Below are 24,043 nucleotides of genomic sequence, written 5' to 3'. Positions count from 1 at the left end.
AACTCCCGGGTTCCACGTAGTCCAGTGGTCAAATGTTGCCTGGTCTAGCCAGCCTTCTCTGGAATCTTTTCTCCCCACCCTCCCTCCGCCCCCAGATGCCATCTCATGGAGAATGTGGCAAAGGAAAATAGGCCAGGGGAGGGGCAATAGTCAGTCAAGCGAAGTGCCTGGCATACCTGGGAGGGGACTCCAGTGGTTAGTATCTGGAAGCCAGCCAAGGTAGGAGGAGCCGACTCAGGTTTTCCTGCCCTATGGCATTCCCCGAGAGGGGCGAAGGGGAGGAGCCTGCAGTCAGAAGCAAGGAGGTAGAAGGGCAAGGAAGAGAGGTTTTATGGAGTGGCATGGAGATGTAGACCTGAAGTCAGTGTCTCATCTTGGCACCTGCAGCAGGGCGGTGAGGGATAGGGTTGAGATGGTGGAATGGCTGTGGATCAATTTGCTTCTGCTTAGCTTGTTAAAAGCCAGTTCACCTAATGACTGGTTTCTTTGAATATGTGGTACGTCTGCTTGGGTCGCCTTTTGTTTTTGATAATCTAAAGATATTTAAAAGCCCATTTGGCTGAAAGCATTTCCTCTTGTGGATAAGTATTTATCAAATTTCAACAGTGATGAATGATGGGATTATCCTGTGCCCTTGTGTCTTTGTCTATTATGACTGTTTTAAGGACTTTTCAGTCCATGTGTGGAAAGGTAGTATAATTAATCACAATAAATTGGTAGGCAATACCAACAGGGATGCCACGGTGCCTGGTGAAAGATGATTTTAGGTAGAGTGGCCTGTTGTTCAGTCCAAATCTCTTTTTTTTCTTTCTCAGGAGGTTCCTGGGGCCTGGCCCCCAACAATATGAAGAGCCTTTGCTGAGGCCATGAGGGGTTACCATGGCGACCGAGGCAGCCATCCCCGCCCAGCCCGCTTTGCTGACCAACAGCATATGGACGTGGGCCCAGCTGCCAGGGCCCCGTACCTGCTGGGCTCCAGGGAGGCCTTCTCCACCGAGCCCCGCTTCTGTGCTCCAAGAGCTGGCCTGGGACACCTTTCTCCAGAAGGACCACTGAGCCTGAGTGAGGGTCCATCATCAGTAGGCCCCGAGGGAGGCCCAGGGGGGGTGGGGGCTGGGGGAGGCAGCAGTACCTTCCCCAGGATGTACCCCGGCCAGGGCCCCTTCGACACCTGTGAAGACTGTGTGGGCCACCCACAGGGCAAGGGTGCCACCCGATTGCCTCCCACACTCCTGGACCAGTTTGAAAAGCAATTGCCAGTCCAACAAGATGGCTTCCACACACTCCCATACCAGCGAGGTCCAGCAGGGCCTGGTCCTGGACCTGGATCTGGCACTGCCCCCGAGGCTCGCAGTGAGAGTCCTAGCCGCATCCGGCACCTGGTTCACTCAGTGCAGAAGCTCTTTGCCAAGTCCCACTCTCTGGAGGCACCCGGGAAGCGAGACTATAACGGGCCCAAGGCCGACGGAAGAGGTAGCTCTGGGGGAGACAGCTACTCTGGTCCAGGCTCTGGAGGCCCCCCCACCTCCCACCACCACCATCACCACCACCATCACCACCACCACCAGTCCCGGCACGGCAAACGGAGCAAGAGCAAGGACCGCAAGGGGGATGGGCGACACCAGACCAAGGCCACAGGCTGGTGGAGCTCTGATGACAATTTGGACAGTGACAGTGGCTTTCTGGGTGGGAGACCTCCTGGAGAGCCTGGTGGTCCCTTCTGCCTGGATGCTCCAGATGGGTCCTACAGGGACTTGAGCTTCAAGGGGCGTTCGGGCGGGTCGGAAGGCCGCTGCCTTGCCTGCACTGGCATGTCCATGTCCCTGGATGGACAGTCAGTCAAGCGAAGTGCCTGGCATACCATGATGGTCAGCCAGGGCCGGGATGGATACCCAGGGGCCGGGCCAGGCAAGGGGCTGCTGGGTCCAGAGACCAAGGCCAAAGCCAGGACTTATCACTATTTGCAGGTGAGGCTTGGTGGGATAGGGAGACCTGTTTTGAGTCCTCACCAGTCTGGTCAGCTGGGGGAACGATGGATATGGTTGGGTGGTGTGCCAGTGTTGGAGGTCTTGGAGGAAGGAGGCGCTACCTTGTGATACTTTGAACCCCTTTGGGGCCTCCCTTTCCTCATTTGTACAATGAAGGGACCTCCCTAGTCTGAGCAGTGATGTTGATGCCAGGAAGACTCCTTTGCCTTTTGGTTTGGATGACATGTGCTGACCTCTGTCTTCTGGGGTGGAAGGCGGTGTGAGGTTAAGGGAAGGCAGTGGACAGGGCATAATGGTACTACTTAGAGCATTGCCTTCGAGCTCGGAGCTTGGGAGTTGGAAAGAAATCCCTCCTGCCCGAAGCCCTCCCCTAGACTCTTTATATGCAAATCCTGGTGGTCCAGTTTCTTGGACTATGAAGATCAGATTCCAGAACGTTCCTCTACTTGGGTTTGTCATCTGACCTATGGTGTGGTGGGACAGTCCAGAAAATTATGGAGGACATTGGAGGAAATGCCTCTTGGGGGATTTTCCCAGGCTGGTGACACACTGGAGTCTGAGTCCTGATGTTATTCAGGCAGAGCTTCCTACGGGTGGATGGAGAAGTGATGGCCATGGCCCTCTCTCATCCTACCCAGGTAACCTTGTGGTCTTTTTGCCCCAAGGAGCTCTGAGTCCTTTCCTGAGGCTCTCGTTCCAGCTTCAACCAGTCCGCACTGATTTCGTGAATGCTCCTGGCCTTTTAGGGGTAAAGGCCAATGCAAGTTTTTGGAGATCCGCCAGACTTAGGGTTATCTCCTAAGTGTGCATTTCTCTTCGGTTGTTAATCCTCATTCATTCATTCATTCATTCATTCATTCATTCAGTGAGCACATCCTTGGTACAGTGATAAAGACCCTTGCTGCCCAGAGCTCACGATTTCTAGGCCATAGACCAGGAAACAGATGATAGGCTGTGTGATAGAAGAGAGTTCTGGGTCCTGGGGGAACACAGAGGAGGCTCCTCACTCACTTGTGGGTGGTGGTTAGGGGTGGCTCCAGGAAGCTCCTGTGAGGAATGTCTCCTGAGCTGAGTCTCTGTGGAGGAGTTGGAGTTAGTTGAGTGCCGATTGAAGGTGTTCCAGGAAGATCCCACAGCACGTTGGAAGGGATGGAGAGGTGAGGCTTGCATGAGCCTTTGGGATGACATTGGCCTTGCCTGTAAGTTGTACACATGTTAGTGCTCTCCTGGGGGAATCCCATGAAAGCCCAGGAGAGCAAATAGTGCTATAGCAAAAAACAGGGATCTGAGACCTCGTAGGTTAGCTTCGGATTGTTCCCTCCCTCCGTGGGGAGGTTCTCTAGGCTGAGAACTGAAGAGTGCCGGGGAAGGCACCATTCCTCCCCTGTAACCAGACCTTGCTACCAGATTTGCTGCTCTCCGCTGCTTCTCCAGGGCTGTCCTGACCTCCCTGGGGGCTTCCTTTTTAACATGCACCTCACAGTGTCCTGCAGAGGAGGAGAGAGCGCTGCAGTGGCTGTGGAGTGGGAGCCCTGCAGCGTGGCAGTGTGTGCCCTGGTCTCCTGCCATTCCTCTCTGTAGAGGATGGAGGTGGGGATGGCTCTCAGGGCCTGGGATTCCAGAGCATCCTAACATGATGGGGGTTGAGAGTGGGGGTCTGAGTTCAAGGGAGGGTGAATCGAAGGCTGCAGGGGCTTTCCAAGATAGCCGGATACTCCCTGGCACATAACCAGGGGCGGTTGGCTTTATGTGACATGGTGTCACGGTATATTCCCCTCTCTTTTTTCTGTTTTGTTTTGAGATAGGGTCTCAGGTAGGCCATGCTGATGTGATCTCCAACTCCTGTGTAGCTCAGAGTTACCTCCGTCTGCTTCCATTCCATCTCCCGCGTCTGGAGGGAATATATCACCATACTTAGCTTCTTATCCCTTTAATGAAGTCTGGTTTCTCCTACTGGACACCAGTGTGCCTGTGAGCCTTTTCCGGATCCCTGCTTCGCCCTCAGAGAGCATCAGTCATTTACCTCTCTGATTCTGTCTTTAGATGGAGCTCTGGCCTCACTGAGCCTGCTCCCTTGTGAGGGTCTCTTCCTGAACCTTCTAGCCTCACCATGAGTCCCCCTCCCTTAGCCTGGCTCCTTGGAGCCTCTCCTCCTTGCTCTGTTTAACCTCTTCCTTACTGCATGTGCTTTCAAAGCCTTGCCAGCCTTCTCTCCTTCCACCTCATTCTTCACCGTGTAGGGGACCATCTTGGACTCCAGCCCATGGAGTTGATCCCTTCCCAACCAGGGCTTCTTCATCCCTCAACTGGCCCTGGAGTAAGAGCCTACCTTGACTGGCTCTCTTGAAAACATAGCTACAGCTGCTTTTCTCTAAAATGTTTCTCCAAACCTTCACCCTCTACCACTTCTTGCCATCCCTTTCTACTTAAAGTCTCAGAGTGTAAGCTCCTTTCCTCGGGTTCCCTCACCTTTCACCACAGTCAGATTTCCACATCCTGCCCTTGAATGTGCCCTGGGCAGTGGTTACCGGTGGTCTCTGGGCAGCAATCCCCCAACAATGTCCTGAATGCCTGTAATAATAGCCCTCATTTACTGGGCAATTTCTGTGTTGCAGGCTCTCTGAATTGCTTGTTTATCTTACCCACCGACCCTTCTGATGCAGGTATAATTACTTTTACCTATTTACAGCTCAGGAAACTGATTCTTAGAGCTTAATTAGCTTTGCCCAAGTTCACCTAGCTAGCAAGTGACAGGGCCAGACTCTGCCCTGGGTCTCCTAACTGCGGAGCACAAGTTACTGACCTTGAAGAGCACTGTGGCATTTGACATAATCGACTCCCTTTTCTTCTTGAAATGTCTCGTTTCTGTGACATGGCATCCTCCTGACTCCCTCCCACCCCTCTGCCCACTCCTGCTCAGGTGACTTCACAGGCCCCCTTCTCCTTTCTTTTTTCCTTTTTAAAATGTCAGTGGGGCCTTTCCTCAGTTCTCTCCCTCTTCTCCCTGGGGTGTCCCCTTTACTCCTGGGCATCTGGTTACCACCCTTGATCTCTGCCTCTGCGTGTCTGCCTCCAGCTGGTCTTTGCCAGTAAACCCCAAGACTTTGCATAACAACCACCTTCCTGGGTGTTCCTGGCCCAACTCGGGGTGCTTAACTCTGAACCTGTCACTCCTCCCCAAATCTGGGGTTCTGTGGCTCAGTGCAGGACAGCCCGCTCTACCCCTGGGTCCTCAGCCACCGCCCTCCTCAGCCATCTTGGATTCCTCCCAGGCTCCTCTTCCTTCCCCCACTAATCAGGCTCACTGATGCTCTTTAGCGCATCTCATCTCCATCTCCTCCTCTTTCCCTTATTCTCATTGTCTTAATTTAGGCCTCATCATCCCTTGCCTGCAGAACAGCCTCAGTCTCCTAATTGGCTCCCCTCCTGCCACTTGAGCTTCTGCCCCGGCCTGATCTCCTGACCATCTAGCTTTGGTCTAGACTGTGGAGTGTGTTGATATGCTCCCTGCCTGATAGCCTCTGTGGTTCCTTGAGAGCTGGGAGGGAGTCAGGGGATGGCAAGTGGACGCCTGTTAAAAGGATGGAGGAGGCAGGGGTGAAAGGTCACTGAGGTCAGGCTGTGCTGCACAGATGAGGGTATGATTGACAGGCCACGCAGGCCTCTGGTCTTCAATGTCTTGGCATCTCTTCAGCTGACCCTCTTCTGAGTAGCTAAAGGTCTCTGGAGGGTGATGCAGCCACCCCCACAAGAGAGGGGAAACACCCTGACACATTCCCTTCAAGTCCTCTGTGCCTACTCAAGTCAGTGTGGCTTGCTCCCCCAGCAGGGTAGAGCGCCTCCTACTGCCAGTGGGAGGAAGAACACCCTCTCCTCTCAGCGGACCAGTAACGCTGTCTGAGGGACAAAGGCCCTTGTCCTTGCAGGTGCCGCAAGATGACTGGGGGGGTTACCCCACGGGTGGCAAGGATGGGGAGATCCCCTGCCGCAGGATGCGGAGCGGCAGCTACATCAAAGCCATGGGGGATGAGGAGAGTGGAGACTCAGATGGTAGCCCCAAGACGTCTCCAAAAGCTCTTGCCCGACGCTTTGCCTCCCGCCGTTCCTCCAGCGTGGACACAGCCAGGATCAAGTAAGGATGGTGTGGGGAAGGGTATCAGAGATGATTCCGAGATCCCGCAGGAACTGTATGTGGAGGCTTTGGATGGGGAGCCCTGCTTAGGATTCAACAGACTATCTTGCTCTGCTCCAAATGGAGTGGAGTCATGGTCTTTGATTTAGTGTTTCTTTTGCGTGCGGGCGTGGGGGGTGGGGCAGGGCAAAGAGAGGGCTGTGGGGCGGGGGCGGGGAGGGACCTTTGACTCCGAGTCTCCTGGGTAGTCTCTTAGTGTGTGTGGGGGTGGGGTGGGGTGGGGGGGAGAACCTGGTCAGAGGCCCTGATACCATCAGACCCTCTCTCCACCTTGGCGCACACTCCCATTCTGACTCTGCCATTTGCCTCTTTCAGCTGCTGTGTCCCACCCCGGATCCATCCCCGGAGTTCCATCCCTGGCTACAGCCGTTCCCTCACAACTGGACAGGTAGGGCGTGGCCCTGTATAACACGGGAGGGAAGGGTAGGAAAGGGAAGTCAGTTCCGTGCTCTGTCTAGGCTGTGATGTCAGTCTGTGTGGAGAGAGAGCAAGTCTGGTTCTGGGAAAGCCCCCCAAAGCCCTGAAACCTGCCTGTGACTTCCAGATCTGCCTTGGGCTGGGAATCCCGAAGAACCCACACAAGTATGCTCCAAGTGGTGAGCATGTGTGAAGGGCAGCATCGTTTCTGTTGGGTTCTCCATCCCTCTCCAAGCCTGACTGCTCCAGACTCATAAATGAAAGGGACAGGCAAGGCATAGTCAGAGCTGAAGTCTCCTGGGCTGTCTGGACCTGAGTTCTGCAGCCATGACCTCTACTCCCTCAGACCACCTTCCCTTTCAACACCCCTGTTTCCTAATCTTGGAAATGACGGGAATAAACCTGGCACTTGGGAGGTGGAGGTGGGCAAGATCACAAGTTCAAGGCCAATCTTGGTGTAAATGCTCCGCTCTCAAAGAAACAAAACCAAAAAGCAATGTTAGGGCTGGAATATCTCTCAGGGGATTTGTAGGAGTTCCGTGGGAAACACCATTCAAACAGAAGGCACTGGTCCAAAACTGTTTTATAAAGCGAGTTCCAACGCTGGAGATGTAGTTCAGTTAGCAAAGTGCCCGCCTAGCATTCACAAAGCCCTGGGTTCAATTCCCAGTGAAGCCTACAAATGGGTATGGTGGCACGTGCCTATCTCAGGAGACAGATCAAAAGTGCAAGGTCACCCTCAGTTATTTAGCAAAAGCTGGAGGCCAGCCTGGGGCCCAAGAAACCCCATCTCAAAGAAAATACAGCGACCTCTCTACCTAAGTGCAGGCCTCCCTTTCCATTAAAAGGAGGCAATGGCAGTTTATATTTGAATGTAGGAACAGGGTTGAATAAAGGCTGAACTACTTACCAGCTGAGTGACCTGGGGCAAGTTACATGACTTTTGAGCCCCTTCCTTCCCTATTTAAAAACAGGCATCATAATAGCATTCTTGGCACGTAGCCAGTGCTCAATAAAGGTTAGCTATTTTTACTGTTTGCTGGGGGGTGGGGTGGGGTGAGAGCAATGCAAAGAGCCATGCAGAAGACCGTCCATTGGCTCCTATTGTGAGCCTCCGCAGTCTCTCAGAAACCCTTTGTTCCATTTCCTGAATCAGGGATTCTGATTTGGCACAGCTGTCTCTCTGCCTTGAGCCAGTCTCTGTTCCTGGTCCCACCGGTTAATGCCCAGTCTTTGTGTCCCTTGACCATCGGTGACATCTAACATAGCTGAGGACCCTTCTTCCTGGAACATGTTTCTCTGGTAGCTTTTGGACACCCCACCCCCCCATCTCCTCCCATGACTGTGGTGACATCTGTGTCTCGGGATGTCACTACTGGAGTTTTCCAGGGCTCTGTCCCTTCTCTGCTTTTTACGCCCACTCCGTGGGTGATCTCATCCAGGCTTGTAGCTTTGAATATTGCTGAGAACCTGATGACTCCCAGATGCATAACTCCAGCCCAAAGCCTCCCTGAGAGGCCAGACATGCACATGAAACTGTGTTAGAGCTCACTTGGCTGGCTGCTGCAGACACTTCCCCTGTGGTGGTTGTTGTTGTCATTGTCATTGTCGTCGTGGTCCTCCTCCTCCTCCTCCTCTCCCTCCTCCTCTTCCTCCCCCTCCTCTTCTTCCTCCTCTTCCCCTTCCTCCTCCCCCCTCCCCTCCTCCTCCTCCTCCCCCTCCTCCCCTCCTCCCCCTCCTCTCCCTCCTCCCCCTCCTCCCCCTTCTTCTCCTCCTCAGACCGCTGCTCCACCACCCATCATCTCCTTTGCAGATAATGGCAGTTTTATTTTTCTAGGACTTATGGTCTAAAAGCCCAAAGTCAGTCTTATTTTGTTTTTTCCCTCCCTCCCTCCCTCCCTCCCTCCCTCTCTCCCTCCGTCCCTCCCTTCCCCATTTCTGTGCTGTGATTAAAACTTACTCATGTTGAGCATACACTCCATCACAGAGCTATACCCCCAATCCATGAAGTCAGAGTGCTCTCTCTGCTAGACAACACCCTATCCTTCAGGCCTTCAGCGCAAATCCTCTTCACAATATTCCCAGGCTCCATCCTTCACCAACCGCACTGCAAGCCCCATGGGCTTGGTCGGGGCCTTTCCACCTTCTTGTTGATCTTCTGTGTTTGTCCTGACTCCAACTCATTCTCTGTCAGTATAGCCAGAACTGTTATTTAAAAATATAACTACAAAAAAAAATATGTAACTACTTCTGTTTGCCTTTCTGCTCAGAGCCCTGGCCTTGCTCAGAGTAACCAGACAGGGCTTTGCTGGGGTTTACAAAGCCCCATGTGAACCGGCCAGTGGGATGCTCTGTTCGTCTCCTAGTTCTGTTTGTTCCCTTCCCTTCCTCCACAGCACTACATTGCCTGCTCCCAGCCTTGGACATTAGACTCCGGCCTTATGACATGAGCATTTGTTACTACCTGGGCACCTCCTCCAAGACTCTGCCAGGGACCACTCCTTCACTTTCCTTTCTTTCTTTCTTTCTTTCTTTCTTTCTTTCTTTCTTTCTTTCTTTCTTTCTTTCTTTCTTTCTTTCTTTTTTTCTTTTTTTCTTTCCTTCCTTCCTTCCTTCCTTCCTTCCTTCCTTCCTTCCTTCCTTCCTTCCTTCCTTCCTTTCTTTCTTTCTTTCTTTCTTTCTTTCTTTCTTTCTTTCTTTCTTTCTTTCTTTCTTTCTTTCTTTCTTTCTTTCTTTCCAGATCTTTTCCAAGTGTTCTGAAATTTTAATCTAAACCTTCCAAACATTTCCTATTCCTCGCCTTCCTCCTCCTCTCTCTCCTCCTCCCACCTCACATTATCTAACAGTGTATATACTTGGCACATTTCTCCTGGAGGTGTGACTTAGAGTCTTTGATTTACAGAAGAGGAGAGGTTTAAAGCAGCAAAGACACTGCCCTGTTGTCTCTTAGGATGCTTCTCCTCCTGAGTGGATTTCTCTCTTTAGTGTTTGCCTTGGACATCTTTTTCCATCTTTGGCTTTAGAGTGTTTTGTCCCATATGTTTCAGGTATGTCTTTTTAAATAGTTTATGACCAAGATCTTACATCCATTTGGCAATTGTCTGAGAGTTTTGTACGTTTATATTTATTGTGGTATGCTTGGCTTTATTTCTGCCATCTTACTTCGTGCCTTCTATTTCTCCTGCTGGGGTTTGGGAGTGCATGCTGGGGTGTATGTGTGGAGGTCGGATGTCAACATGGAGGAGGAATGGCTTCTCTTCTTTCACCACGTGGATCCTACAGATTGAATTATGTTGTCAGGCTGGGTGGCAAGCCCCTCCACCTACTGAGCCATCTTGCCTGGCCCTATCCTGGTTCTTAGATGATACTTTATGTTTGTCTGTCTGTACTTCTTTCATGTTTGTTGCGATAGTGTTTCGCTGTATAGCCCAGGCTGCTCTATCACTTGCTATGTAGCCCAGGCTGGCCTAGAACTTGTGCCCATCCTCTTGCCTCAGCCTCTTGAGGGCTGTTGACAAGATTATGTCAGCACATCCAGTGGAGTCCGTGCTTTTCTGCCCCTTTCGGATTGATGGAGTTTGCTCTCTCCCTCTCTCTGCCAAATCCCACGCTGGTTTGACAGTTACACACTCCATTTTGTTCTTTATGGTTACTCCTGTAATTTTAATGTGCATACTTGACTTCATCGGAAGGAGACAAGGCTTCCTACTCTTGCTCCGAATGATGCACAGTCCTTAGGGTACTTTAATTTTGATGGCCTCTTTGTTCCCTTTTTAAGCCATAGAAATTTATTTGGGGGTGGGAGAGGGAGGTTCTAGCTCAGTGACAGAATACTTGCCTGGTGTGAGCAAGGCCCGGGTTTTCCCCCCACTGTCCACACAAAACCCACTGTTTCCAGAACCTCTAGGTGCTGGAAATGTAGTATTAGCGTGCCAGCTATGGTGCTGTCCTCTGCTGAGGGACTTGTGTTCTCATGGTGTTTGAAAAAAAAAAAAGACATTTTACTGTTGTTATTAGTATTACAGTTATTTATTTATTATTCGTTTATTTATGCATTTCTGCCTGCGTTATTGTGTGCTTCAGCACACACGTGGAAGACAACTTGGAAGAGTCGGTTCTGAGGACATCAGTCCTGGCGGTGGCAATCACCTTTGTGTTCTGTGTCATCTCACAGTGACAATGCTCGCTGTCTGTCCTTCAGTGCCTGGGCCTTACACATCTGCGGTAATACTGTACTACTGCGTTATAGCCCCAGAATTCTTTTGTCTTTACTTTTTTGAGTTATATTTTTATATTAGTGTGTGTGTCCTACAGTGTACATGTAGAGATCAGATGACAACTTGTGGGGGTCTTGTTCTTTCTCTCATGTGGGTTTCAGAGACCAAACTCAAGTCACCAGGCACGCGATAAGCTCCTCCACTCGCTGAGCCATCACCTGCCCTTAGAATACTTTTAACTTTTTTATTTAAAGAAAATGATTTTTGTTGTTGCCACTGTTGTGCGTTTGAGACGGGGTTTATCCATGTAGCCCTGGCTATCCTGGAATTCACTCTGTAGACCAGGCTGACCTTAGACTCAGAGATCCACCTGCCTCTGCCTCCCGAGTGCTGAGGCTAAGAATGTGTGTCAGCACCTTCCGGTCTCCTTTTCAAGCTAGTCTTGAAATTACTGTCTTCCTGTCTCAACCTCTTGAGAGGTTGGATGACAACCCTGTACCGCCAGACCCAATAAATCACATGAAATTTAATAGAGGTGTCTTAGGGTTTTACTCCTGTGAACAGACACCATGACCAAGGCAACTCTTATAAGGACAACATTTATTTGGGGTTGGCTTACAGGTTCATAGGTTCAGTCCATTTTCATCAAGGTGTAGGCATGGCAGTGTCCAGGCAGGCATGGTGCGGGAGGAGCTGAGAAGTCTACTGAGAGCTGATCTAGCTGAGAGTTGATTAGAAGGCAGACGGGAGAAGACTGACTTCCAGGCAGCTAGGAGGGGGGTCTCAAAGCCCACAACCACAGTGACACACTTCCTCAAGGCCATGCCTACTCTAACAAGGCCATACATCCTAATAGTGCTACTCCCTGGGCCAAGCATATTCAAATGACCACAGGTGGTATACTTCATAAATTTTTCTCTTTCTTTCCCCCCAGAAAAAAATTTTAATTAATTAATTAATTTTATGTATATGGGCACACTGTAGCTGAACAGATGGTTGTGAGCCTTCATGTGGTTGTTGGGAATTGAATTTTTAGGACCTCTGCTGGCTCTAGTCAACCCTGCTCACTCTGGTCTGCCCTGCTTGCTCAGGCCTAAATATTTATTTATTATTATTATTATTATTATTATTATTATTATTATATACAAGTACACTGTAGCTGACTTCAGATGCACCAGAAGAGGGCATCAGATCTCATTACGGGTGGTTGTGAGCCACCATGTGGTTGCTTGGGATTCGAACTCAGGACCATCGGAAGAGCAGTCAGTGCTCTTACCCCCTGAGCCATCTTGCCAGCCTGAAATTTTGTTTTAATATAAAATGAAATCTCTGCTTTAACCCAAGATAAAAACAAAATTAATGTCTCTTGCATTTTAATTTAGGCATGTGGTCTATTTTGAGGGTGTTTTGGGTGAGGGCATGTGACATGTGACACTTGATTTTTTTTTTTTTTGAGATAGGGTCTCATGTAGCTCAAACTGGTTCCAAATTCATTGGGTAGCTGAGGCTGGTCTTGAACTTCTGATCCTCCTGCTTCTACCTCTCAAGTGCCAGGATGACAGGCATATGCCACTATGCTTGGTTTTAGGCCTTCCAATGGATGGGGCCCCAGGCTTCATGCATGCCAGGAAGGCACTCTACTGTGAGCAGACTCCCAACCCTTTACACTATTACTCCTAAGTTACACATCCTCTCTCTCTCTCTCTCTCTCTCTCTCTCTCTCTCTCTCTCTCTCTCTCTCTCTCTCTCCCTCTCTCTCTCTCTCTCTCTCTCTCTCTGTGTGTGTGTGTGTGTGTGTTTTCCAGGTCATTATAGCTCTGTCTACGAGTTCCTTCCATCTAAAATGTGTTCTTCAGTTTCTCAGTGGTGATTGGTAGCACACTCTGACAGATTGATGCCATTAAGCTTGCTAGGGGACCTAGGGGACAAGTCAGTGTCGGTTCCTCTCATTGTCTGATATTATGAAGTCTGCACCGTGACCGTCTTTGTGTACAATTCCCATTTGTCTTTGGTTGTTGTTAAGAGCTTGCTTAGACTTTGGTGTCTGCATCTTTACTATGGTGTGTGTGTTTGCATGTACACTCCCTAAATCTGAGGGTTTGTGCCTTTCATGAATTTAGGAGAACCCACCCAGTCTCCATTGTACTTATTGGCCTGGTATGCCCCCGCTCCCTAGCTTCTACCCTCAAGTGACAATTGAACCCATAGGCCTGCACACATTGAGGAAATACTCTACTACGGAGCTACACCCCCAGGCCCTTCCTTTGTCCAGTAGAGTGATATCTACCTTTAAATCCCAGCATGGAGAGGGAGGTCAGCTTTTGGTGAGTTTGAGACCAGCCTATTCTACACAGTGAGTTCAAGGCCAACTAGAGCTACCTAGTTGAGAACTTGTCTGAACAAAAGTTCTTTTCTTTTTGAGACAGGGTGTTTTGAACTTACCCAGGCTGACCTTGAACTCAGTCTGCAGCCCAGATGGGTTCTGAATTTATGGTCCTTCTGCCTCAGCTTCCCTGTTGGGGTCATAAGACTGTGGTCCCATGCCTGCTTGGTTTATGTGATGGAGTAGGTTAACCCAGGTGGTCTTGGGTGATAAAAACTCTACAAATGAACTACATTGAAGTCTTTGTCCATGACTTTTCTGCCTTCTTCTTTCCTCCTTCTCCCTCCCTCCGTTGTCTCTCTGGGTCTCCCATCACAGGTATGTCTGTTTGATCGCTGTTGTCCCGTGTTTGTATTTTTGATAGTTTTTTCCCTCTTCACTCATTTGATTGGGCAATCCGTGTTGCTTTGTCTTCAGGTTTGCTGATCATGTCTTATATCAAACCTCTCAAGGGAGTTTTTGATTTCAGTTATTGGACTTTTCAGTTCTTGAATGGATATTTGTTTCTTAGTTTTTTACAAATTCTCTCTCTGTCTCTGTCTTTCTCTCCCCCCCCCCCCCGTGTGTGTGTGTTGGTGCACACACATGCCACAGTGCACAGCTGCAGGTTAGAGGGAAACTTTATGGAGTCAGTTTTCTCCTTTCTCCTGGTTGTGGGTTCCAGGGTTGGAATGAAGAGAGTAAGGCTTGCTTGTGGAGCACCTTCACCCGCTGAGCCACCTCACTGGCTCCACATTTTTTTCTTTAAACAAATTAATAATTCTAAGGACTGTGAGATGGCTCAGCACTTAAAAGAGCATATTGCTTTTACAGAGGACCCAGGTTTGGTTCTTAGAAACCACATCATGCTGTAACTACAATGCTCTAGGAGATGAGTGGGAGGGGAGAGCCAAGGCTCTCCTCTGGCCTCTGAGGGCACCTGAATGCACATAGACTCAAAATGAACTTTTAAGAAAAAAAAATAAAAGGCCTGCAGTTTTGAAAAGCCAATGCAGAATGCTGTAGAGTTTAGTGTCAGCCAGGCTGCATGGTGAGTGAAGCCCGGGCACTGCCAGGAGACAAGGTCTAAGCCCCTCCCCCTCCTTCCCATTAGATGAAAGTGACTCTATCCCTAAAATCACTGTTGGCATGCCTGCCTTCCAGTCTTTAAACATGGTTCTCTTTAGCTCTTTGAATGTGATTATAATAACCATCCTGTAGTTTGTGTGTGAGAAACCCAACATTCTGAGACCATTTATACTTTTTTCTTTATTTGCATGACAAAATATTTTGTTGAGAACTGAGCATTTTAGGTAATATAGTGTGACAATTCTAGGCTCTTATTTTTACCTCCTGAAGACTGTTGTTGCTTTGTTTATTTGTCTTAATTCCTGGAGCGAACCTGTGCAATCTGCTTTTCCTGCAGCACGGAGCCTCTGAGTCTTCACTCCTTCTTTCTTCTTCTTCTTCTTCTTCTTCTTCTTCTTCTTCTTCTTCTTCTTCTTCTTCTTCTTCTTCTTCTTCTTCTTCTTCTTCTTCTTCTTCTCCTTCTCCTTCTCCTCCTCCTCCTCCTCCTTCTCCTTCTCCTTCTTCTCCTCCTCCTCCTCCTCCTCCTCCTCCTCCTCCTTCTCCTCCATTTCCTTCCGCTTTTCAAGCCTTGTTTCCTAGAGACTGCTCAAGTGTCTGCCTGGCTTTGTTTTGGCCAAAAATGGGGTAGAAGTTGTCCTCTAAACCCTTGAGCCAGTGAGGTTTCCTCTCTCGGTTTGTGGTGGGGTTCAAGCCTCCCAGGCTTTCAGTCATCACCAGGGTCTCTCGGGTTTCCCGTGCACGCATGTACAGGTTTTCCTGCTGAGGGACGTTGGGTGATGGTGCACAGGTTTTCAGACCCTTCTCTGTCTCATTCCCAGGATTCTCTGTAAAGTATCAGGCCAGGACTGGTGAGATGGCTCTGGTAACAAAGATGTTTCTCCATATGTAAACCTGGTGACCAGAGTATCATCCCCGGAGCCCACATAAAGATGGGGAAAAAACCCAAAAACTGTCCTCAACAAGGTTGTTCTCTGATTTCTACACCTGTGCCATGGCATAAGTGTGCATACACACAACATCAACAACAACAGAAGTCTTAAAAAAAAGTCTGTTGCTTGCTGCACAGTCTAGCATTGTGATTGGCCTTCCTGCTCTTGACAATATACCTGACATGCTCCAACTTCAGGGGGGCCTCTGACTGAGGCAATAAAGCAGCTCTGTGGATAGCCTGCAGCATTGCCTGGCGAGCTGCCTCCATTGGAACTGGGGCCTCGGGGATTGGGAACAGGATCAGAGTCCCGCCTTCTCACCCAAAGCATAGTCATTTTCCTGTGTGCCTTTGATCAGTCTTCAGAGTGACAAAATGGTTGTTTCTGACGTTTGTGTCCATCTTGCGAGTTGTCTGGGGACTAAGATTGGCTGTTCTCATTTTGTCTGAAGTCCTGAGCAAGTCTGGGGAATTCCCGGCCTGTGCCATCTCTACACTGCTTTCCCCACAGTGCTCCTGGAGTCTCCGTCTGGCGCTCTGACTAGTTGTGCCGGGGACCTTCCCTCCTTATATTAACCTTTCTTCAGGCTCCCCATCTCTTTGTCTCCCTCCATCGCCTCTTGGTGTTGACACTTTATTAATATTTCTTTTATTATTTCTTGGGTACTATTAACTTATAAGTTGAGCTTTAAATTTCACTGAGGTTTTTTTTTTTTTTAATTTTTAGAAATTTCTTGGCGTTCCTTTTCAAGTCTTTATATCGATCCCAAGCCAGCTTTTTGGTTTTGCTGATTTTTTTTTTAACTTTGTGGGGTTGGTTTTGTTTTGTTTTGTTTGCTGTAGTTTTTTTAGGCAGGGTCTCATGTAACTCAGGCATGCATAGAACTCAACTGGAGTGGAAGATGCCCCTGAACTGTTGATCCTCTTGCCTCCACCTCTGAGGTGCTGGGACTGCAAGAATTCACCTAGCCTTATCATTTAAATTATACACTCTTAAACCTAGATTAATACTGGGTGCAATAGAGCCTTAGTACTTAAGAGGATGAGGCAGAAGGATGGTTTGAGCCTAGCATTTTTGGGTTATCCTGGGCAAAATAGAGAGACAACATTATTTAGTCAGGCATTGTGGTGCACACACATTGGAGGTAGATGCAGAAGTATCAGGAATTCAAGGCCAGTGTTGGCTCCACTGTGAATTCAAAGCCAGGTGGGTACATACAGGAGACCCTGTTTAATGACAACAAACAAGGAACTCAAAACCAAAACCACAACAAAATTTCAAAACAAAGCCAAACAAACAAACAAACAACAACAACAACAACAGCCCTCATAACCACCAAGCACAATGTGGTTTAAAGGAGATTTTATTAGAGCTAAGGTAACATTAGCTGCTATAACTGGATGACTTAGCCCAGTAATGACTTAGTTCTTTTTTTATGCCATGGCTTGAATTAGTTACCCATGGCTACATGATGGATTACCCAAACAAAGAGCCTTAAATGATCTCCTGCTTTCTGTGGGCCAGTTCTCTTGGGTACACCTTAGCCTGTGCATCTGGGTGTGGTGTCCCACGAGGCTGCCTGCAGTCAGGGTGATGGGCAGGCTGCAGTTATAACACAGCCTTGAAGACTTGCTTGTATGCATACCCACATGGCTGTTGAGAAACCTCGGCCCTCCATGGCTTATTGGGCAGCGGTAAGAGTTGTACCTCCTTTGTAGCAATGGTAGAGAGAGGTTGCTGGGGTTGGGGTGGGGGTGGAGGCGCAGAGAGACAGAAACTAAGGTGGGAGCCACTTTGTCTGCTACATTTTATTCTTTAGAAGTGGACCACCAGATCTAGCCCACGTTCCAGAGGAAGTATGTGCCATTAAGGGTGTTATTAACAGGTAGACAAGGCTACCTTGTCTTGGATCTAGACGAGGTTACCTCCTCTTCAATGTGGTTTCCTCTAGGAGACTCCAGAGCAGCTTCCGTGAGGCGTCATCTCCTGGGATACATTCTGTGGTTGTTTCTGTTGGAGCATTCCTGATCCGAGACTGCTCCATGTTAATTTTTAATCTGGGCCATGCAAGCCCTTGCACACGCAGTCCTGAGACTGCTGGAAGGCTGGTTTGCCTGTGCAGATTCATGGAGGATTTGTCTCCCTTCCTCTCAGCTACAGACTGACTTCCTTGCCATGGGCTTGTGGTGATGACTGATCTTTTTTCTTCTTCTTTTTTTAGTCTCCATTATCATTAAGGTTTATGAAGGTTCTCATCTCTGCATCTCGTTTGGGCTTCGCACAGGCCCAAAGCCTCACTCCTGCACCAGAGTGGGTGGTAAAACGTAAACCTTTGGCTGCCGAGACCAGTAGCCCCTGCCTCCACCAGGCTGTTTGCAGCATCGGCACACACAGTTCATATTCTGATTTCCTAGGCTCCTCTCTGCATTGGTCCCCTGGGGACTGATCTCTCGCTTTTCTTGTGAGCTCAGCTATGCATATAAAACAACATCGGTTATGTTTAAGCCAATGTCGTGGTCTGAAATCAGAGACATTTCCAAAGGTTAGCTAAAAACGAATACCGTCCTTTGGGTGTCCAGAATTACTGCTCGGCCACCAGCTGGACCCACCAACTCTAGCGTGGACAATTTCCAGTTAGATCCAGACAAAGGATTTTCCTCTCCGTGCGAAAACAGCTTGTGGCTCTGACTCAGGTGGAAGGCAGATTGAGGATCTTATTTCCCAAGAGGACTCTAACTCTCCTGCAAGTGGGTATGGGGAGAAATAGAGTGGAGTCCACGTGGGGAAGAACGGGAATATCCACAGGAAAAATGCTATCATTTGATATTCATAAGTAGTACGGATTAGCTCATGGAGTCTTTATGTGCCTGTGGTTTCCTTGGGTCCTGTCTCATGATTGGGACCGAGTCACTTCTTGGCCAGTTCTATTGGAAGATGGCAGCTGCTTTCCCTCCCTCTCTCTATCCCCTCTGTCTGCTTCAGATGGAGTTCTTTCTGCGAATACCTGCGGGTGGAATTTAAAGGGCTTGGTACCACCTGGCAAAGAGAGGCCTCTCTTTCTGAGGGGTCTTGTCAACATGATTCCAAGACACTCTCGCTTCTCATAGGCTTCGCCAATGTTTATTGAACACCTACTGTGTGCCTCACGCTTTACACACAGAAGAGGGCTGGAGTTTGTTTGCATAGCATTGGGATTTAAGAGATTCGTGTTATCTTGGAGGCCCCAACAACTCGAGCCAAGAACACCCTTGACCAGGGTTAGATCAGCTCCTCTGTGCTCCGGCAGAACTCTTTGGGCTGGATAGTTGCAGGAGGGAGCCCCTCAAGGCTGGGAAGAACAGTTAGTTGAGTTCCTGCCTTTAGGAGTTACCCTGGCACCCTGCTGTCTTTGATGGTCTGGAGAGAAGGACTGAGCCAGGCACTGGGATCCTGGGAGAGCCGCTGCCGAGAACTTCCATGCTACAGGCTCTAGGATCTGCACAGTATTCAGACTTCTGCACCCTGGCAACCAAGTTGCTTCAGGAAAAACCACAGGAAGTCCAAAAGATAGAGCCACAGTCCTGTGTCATTCCTTGGGTCTACCCAAGAGCTACCGGGTAGACTTACTAGGCATGTGGTCTGGGGATGTAAAAATCTGGGGGCTTCATTTTTCTCAGAATACTTCAGCGGTTTTGGTTCTAAGTAGCAAAAGCAGAGAGCAACAACGGCACCTCAAGGGCAGGTTCCTCGAGCTCCTCAGAGACTCTGAGGATCAGCCAGCTTCACAGGGGACCCAAGACATAAGCTGTGGCAGTTCAGTTTTCCTGTCCACCAGATGGGCATCCTTGGACAGTTTCTCTGCTTCCCTGAGCTGATAAATGAGGCTGGAGATGCCTGCTGTAGTTAAGCAGAGTCTAGTGAGATCCCATACGGCTGAGGAGACAGAGTTAGGGAAACACTGAGCTGTGTTCTACTTAGGGACTCTTTCAGGTTTGTCACTACAGGTCACTGTAGTGACATGAATCTTTCCAGGGAAAGGTCACAAATGCCCTTGTTGTTGTAGTGCCCCCTGGAATGTTTTGGAGAACTTCATCCAGGACTTTGTCCAGTGGCCTCTGCATAACCATCAGCCAGGGGCTTGCTCTTGGGCTCAGTGGTGACTGTGGTAGTCCTTATGAGCCACCTGACCTGTGTCCACCAGGTAGGCCCTGGGACATCATATGCCACAGAGGGTTTACGCTGGGCCAGCCTCTGCTTCAAATGCCTTGTTTTAATTCAAATGCCTATTTTAATTCTCACGGCAGCCCTAAGCTAGCGCCCTTAGCACTCCCACTAGGCAGGTGAGCAAGGCCCAGATTTTTACACCCCCAGACCACACTCCTCGAAAGTGGTGGATGCTGAGTCCAGGTTGAGTCTACACTGTAGCTCATGCAGGAAGCTCCATGCTTTGGCCAAGTGGAAGCCCAAGGTCAAGTTCACACCCATGATGCTTTGTCTTTGTACCTGTGCTGTGCTATTGGCATATTCATGATGCTGGGAACAGGGCAGTGGCCAGCCATTATGAGAGCCATAGTGAGTAGGCATGTATAGCGGGGAGTGGCTTGGGACACTTGTAGGACACTTTGCTCCATTACCTGTCATTATCTACCTGCCCTTTGCCAAAGATCTTTCTACTATCGCTTTCAATCAGTTCATAGCCAAGGATGGGGGTGAGAACCTATGATCCCATCGACTGTGGAGGCTGAGGCAGGAGTGCCCTGAGTTCTACTGCCCATCTGGCTGACAATGAGCTCGATCTTAGAAAAAACAACATACAAAACCAAAACGAAGTCATAACAAAAAGCGTTCACTCCTGCAGTCTGCTCTACACCAGAAGCCGGCCATTGGTGGATGTTAGTTCCTGTTTCCCTCCACCAGGGTCCAGTGAGAGAAGTGTGAGGCACAGGACTAGGTGGAGGTCTCAAGTCTAGCTAGCGTACAGCATCCCTGAAGGGAGGGGTAGGTTGGAGTTTGTGTGTCTAGGGGAAGAATGGACCAGAGAAGCCCTAAGGCAGGCCTGGAGAACCTCCTGCCTCCAAGTGGAGAAGGGTTGCACAGAGTCGCGTCTACTGTAGACCTCGGTGCTCTCCAAAGCAAAGCTCCTAGTTGACCCTATCCTATCTCAGCATCTCAATAAAGGTCCTCCTGGTCCCCTCCTCAGCTAAGCGAAGAGTTTAACCAGCAGCTGGAGGCCGTGTGCGGGTCCGTGTTTGGGGAGCTTGAGTCCCAGGCCGTGGACGCCCTGGACCTGCCCGGCTGTTTCCGCATGCGGAGCCACAGCTACCTCCGGGCCATCCAGGCCGGCTGCTCTCAAGACGACGACTGCCTACCCCTCCTTGCTGCCCCTGCCTCTGTCTCAGGGAGGCCCGGCTCCTGTGAGTATGCCCTCTGTCTGCCTCTGACCGCCAGTTGCGCCCATCGCTTCTCTCTCTGGGAAGGATTAGTCGGGAGGAATGGTCCTTGGCCAAAGGGTCCTGTGTACCACGTGGGTGTAGCGGTGTGGGGATGATGGGCGACTCTCTGCATCCCTGTCCGCAGCCTTCAACTTCAGAAAGGCCCCGCCCCCCATCCCGCCGGGAAGCCAGGCCCCACCCCGCATCTCCATCACCGCCCAGAGCAGCACCGACTCTGCCCACGAGAGCTTCACCGCAGCAGAGGGCCCGGCCCGGCGCTGCAGCTCCGCGGACGGGCTGGACGGCCCCACCATGGGCGCACGCACCCTCGAGTTGGCACCGGTGCCACCCCGAGCCAGTCCCAAGCCCCCCACACTCATCATCAAGACCATCCCTGGCCGGGAGGAGCTGCGGAGCTTGGCGCGACAGCGGAAGTGGCGGCCGTCCATTGGGGTGCAGGTATAGTTGGCAGTAATAGGCTCTGGCTCTATGTCGTTGGGAATGGATGGAGGGAAATCAAAAGGGACTAATGCATACACAGACCTTAACAAACAAATTTCCCTGGGCTGTAAGTGGACCCACCTTCCTCATTGATAGACGAGGTTTGTCTCTAAATAGCCCATCGCTCTTCCCTGGGTCTCATTTGTTTGGGATTTTCCAGCTAGCTTGGTACCTAGCCACTTCTGGCCATTCTAGTTCTAGGTGGACCATTTGTTTCTTTGGCTAGCCACTGACGCCTCCACCCTGCCACCAGGTGGAGACAATCTCAGACTCGGACACCGAGAACAGGAGTCGAAGAGAATTCCACTCCATTGGCGTTCAGGTGGAAGAGGACAAGAGGTAGGTCAGAGTGTGTCTCTCGGGTGTCGTTGGGGTTTGAGGGTGAAGGGGAGACAGGGCTGTGTAAAGTGCAACGTCTTTGCTGGCCTACTGTTCTTGCTCGGGCTATTTCTCTAGAAGTGAGAGTACGTGTGTGTGTGTGTGTGTGTGTGTGTGTGTGTGTGTGTACCAGTGCTGGAGATTTTCAGGAGTTGCTCTCACCTTCCGCAGTGATTTCGCAGCAAGAGCTTCTATACTCTGTGCCATCTCACTAGCCCACCTCGTTTTCTTGAGACACAGGTTCCTCCATGACTTGCTACTTACCAATTAGGCTAGACTGGCTGGCCACTGAGTCCCAGGAGTCCTCCTGCCTCAGCCTTCCCAGTGCTGGGATTACAAGTCCATGCCACCATATTTGGCTTCTTTATGTGGGTCCTTGGGGGAGGGGGGAGGAGAAAACCTAGGTCCTGGCGCTTGTGTGAGAAACTCTTTTCCACGGAGCTCTCTCCCCACACTTTCCTACTGGGGAGGAGTTAGGGGAGATATGTGTCATACACTGATGTTGCCACGGTAGCCATCAAGTCTACGTTGAGTGCTTGAACTCCTGCCAACCCAGAGGATCAGAGGCTGCAGGAGAGATATGGTGGTCAGGGGAACGAAGAGAGCTGCGGGGTGGGGTGGGGGGAGGGAGGATGGGCGGGGTGGGGGGTTATAGGTTGGTGCTGAGCAGGCCTCCGGCAATTGTCCTTTAGCCGGAGATAACAGGATTCTGCCAGTCCCTTGTTACATCCTGTGGTGTACAGGAGTATGAGCTCCAAAGAAACAAACAAACAGGAAGATTGCCTCTCCTGGGTCCCTGGCAGTTACAACACTCCTCCTCACTTGGCTCGCACAAGCATTTAACCAGTAGGGGGTACCTATTATGTGCCTGAATTGGTGGTGAATCAGAGATACTAGAATTGCCAGCAGCCACTATTCTGGCATTAGGTGGCCTCCGAAACATCACCTCCTTAATTTCCAGGTGAAGAATTAACATTGTGAGCTCCGGGGGGAGTCCTGGAAAGAGTCCTCTCTGCTTTGGGAGGGAGCCCGTAGGGAGATATTTTCTCTAATGACCAGGTGGCAGTGCCTCTGTGGCCCTACATGTCCTCTGGGCTGCAATGACACCAGGCTGGCAGGCTGGAGTATTGTGGCTGGGAACCTTCTTGGCACTGGCTCTGCGGGCTTCATGGTAATGGGAGATATCAAGGCCGTACCCATGGCAGGAGAACCTGGATCCTGGGTAGCAGTTCTTCATAGCTGTTCGCAGGCACCATTATAGGGCTTTCCAACCCTCCCAGGGTTATTACAGCTTCTGAGACTCCTTGAAGTGGCTTTGTTTGAGCACCTGGTCAAGTCTTAGGGTTCTTTGGGAAGTCTCTGTTTCTGTCCTCTCTTACTATTGTAGCTCCACGAAGCACAGTGTGCTCCTGAGATGTTGAAGTGCCAAAAGCCACCCAGTTGCCTGACCTATCCCTGCAGCCACTGTTCTCCAAACCCTTAACATGCCATTTGCATGGCAAAGTCTATCAAACCATGGTTTGAATCCTTGAGAGGAGTAAGAGTCGTGGATGGAGACAGTTCCGTGCTCCACACTCTTTCCTGAATTGCCAGCAGCCACTGTGGGTTCCTTAAAAGCAACCCACACATCTTCACTGGTCCTCTGGAAGGCCTTTGGATTCCTCATTCCTCATTCCCATGGTGCAGCGGGCCTTTGATGAGCGCCCGGCCATTCACTGATGATGTCACTCAGCAGATGACTACTGAGCCTTGGCATCTGACAGCTCCTGGGCTGGGAACTGTCAAAGGCGGGGATTTTGCCCATAGAACTTACAGGCTAGAGGGAAGTCAAGACAGTAAATAAACCATGATTAAAACCAGGATTCTATGCAATGGTGTAAAGCGTAGAGGAGCTACAAAAGAAAAAGAGGGGATAAAGTGAACTTAGAGCAGCAGGAGAGGGGCGCATTGGGCTGCTGCTGAGGGTGAGCATACAGGGAGATGGGATAGCATACGAGGAGGTGGGATAGCATATGGGAAGGTGGGATAGCATATAGGGAGATAGGATAGCATACGGGGAGATGGAATAACATACTTGGAGGTGGAAAGGCTCAGGCACGTGTTGGGATCTGTGGGAAAGGTCATGTGGCCAGTGTGGAGGGGCTGGGCAGTGCTGAGAGAGAGTTGGATAATGCCTGGGCCAGGTTTTACAGGGCACAGGCTAAAAGAACTGGACTCTAATTATAAGTAATGAGTAACTGTTAAAAGGTTAAAGGAATGGCCCGACACCCTTTAATTTATGTTTACAAAAGAGCATTAACTACTGAGTGGAGGTTTTATTTTCTTTCTTCCCTTCTGTCTTTTTTAAAAGATAGGGTCTCATATATACCTAGCTGGCCTAGATCTCATGTAGCTGAGGCTAACCCTGAGCCTCTGATACCCCTGCCTTCAATTCCCAAATGCTGGAATTATAGGTGTGTCCCACCACATCAGGACCAGCATTAAATGGAGAATGAGTCTGAGGAAGAAATAGAAGAAATGAAGTTAACCAGGGTGACTTTCATGATGCAGGGGGCTGCT

The 24,043-nt window shown here is 50.0% G+C and overlaps 1 protein-coding gene across 4 annotated transcripts in view; it reads left to right on the top strand.

Annotated features, from left to right (window-relative positions):
• The window catches only part of Dlgap3 (DLG associated protein 3), a 67,712-nt gene that overhangs the window by 24,592 nt on the left and 19,077 nt on the right, over positions 1-24,043 (top strand). For all 4 annotated transcript variants that reach the window (XM_029476796.1, XM_021160075.3, XM_029476793.2 and 1 more), the window contains exons 3-8: positions 816-1,967; positions 5,915-6,120; positions 6,496-6,568; positions 20,374-20,587; positions 20,751-21,064; positions 21,360-21,445. In XM_029476796.1, the coding sequence (XP_029332656.1) occupies positions 867-1,967; positions 5,915-6,120; positions 6,496-6,568; positions 20,374-20,587; positions 20,751-21,064; positions 21,360-21,445 (1,994 nt within the window). In that variant the 5' untranslated portion in view covers positions 816-866. The remainder of the gene's footprint in view (positions 1-815; positions 1,968-5,914; positions 6,121-6,495; positions 6,569-20,373; positions 20,588-20,750; positions 21,065-21,359; positions 21,446-24,043) is intronic.

This window comes from Mus caroli, unplaced genomic scaffold (assembly GCF_978045245.1).
Source record: "Mus caroli unplaced genomic scaffold, Mus_caroli_1 scaffold_6, whole genome shotgun sequence".
NCBI lineage: Eukaryota > Metazoa > Chordata > Mammalia > Rodentia > Muridae > Mus > Mus caroli.
The sequence above is the reverse complement of the archived record's forward strand: the minus strand, read 5'-3'. Positions and strand labels throughout refer to the sequence as shown.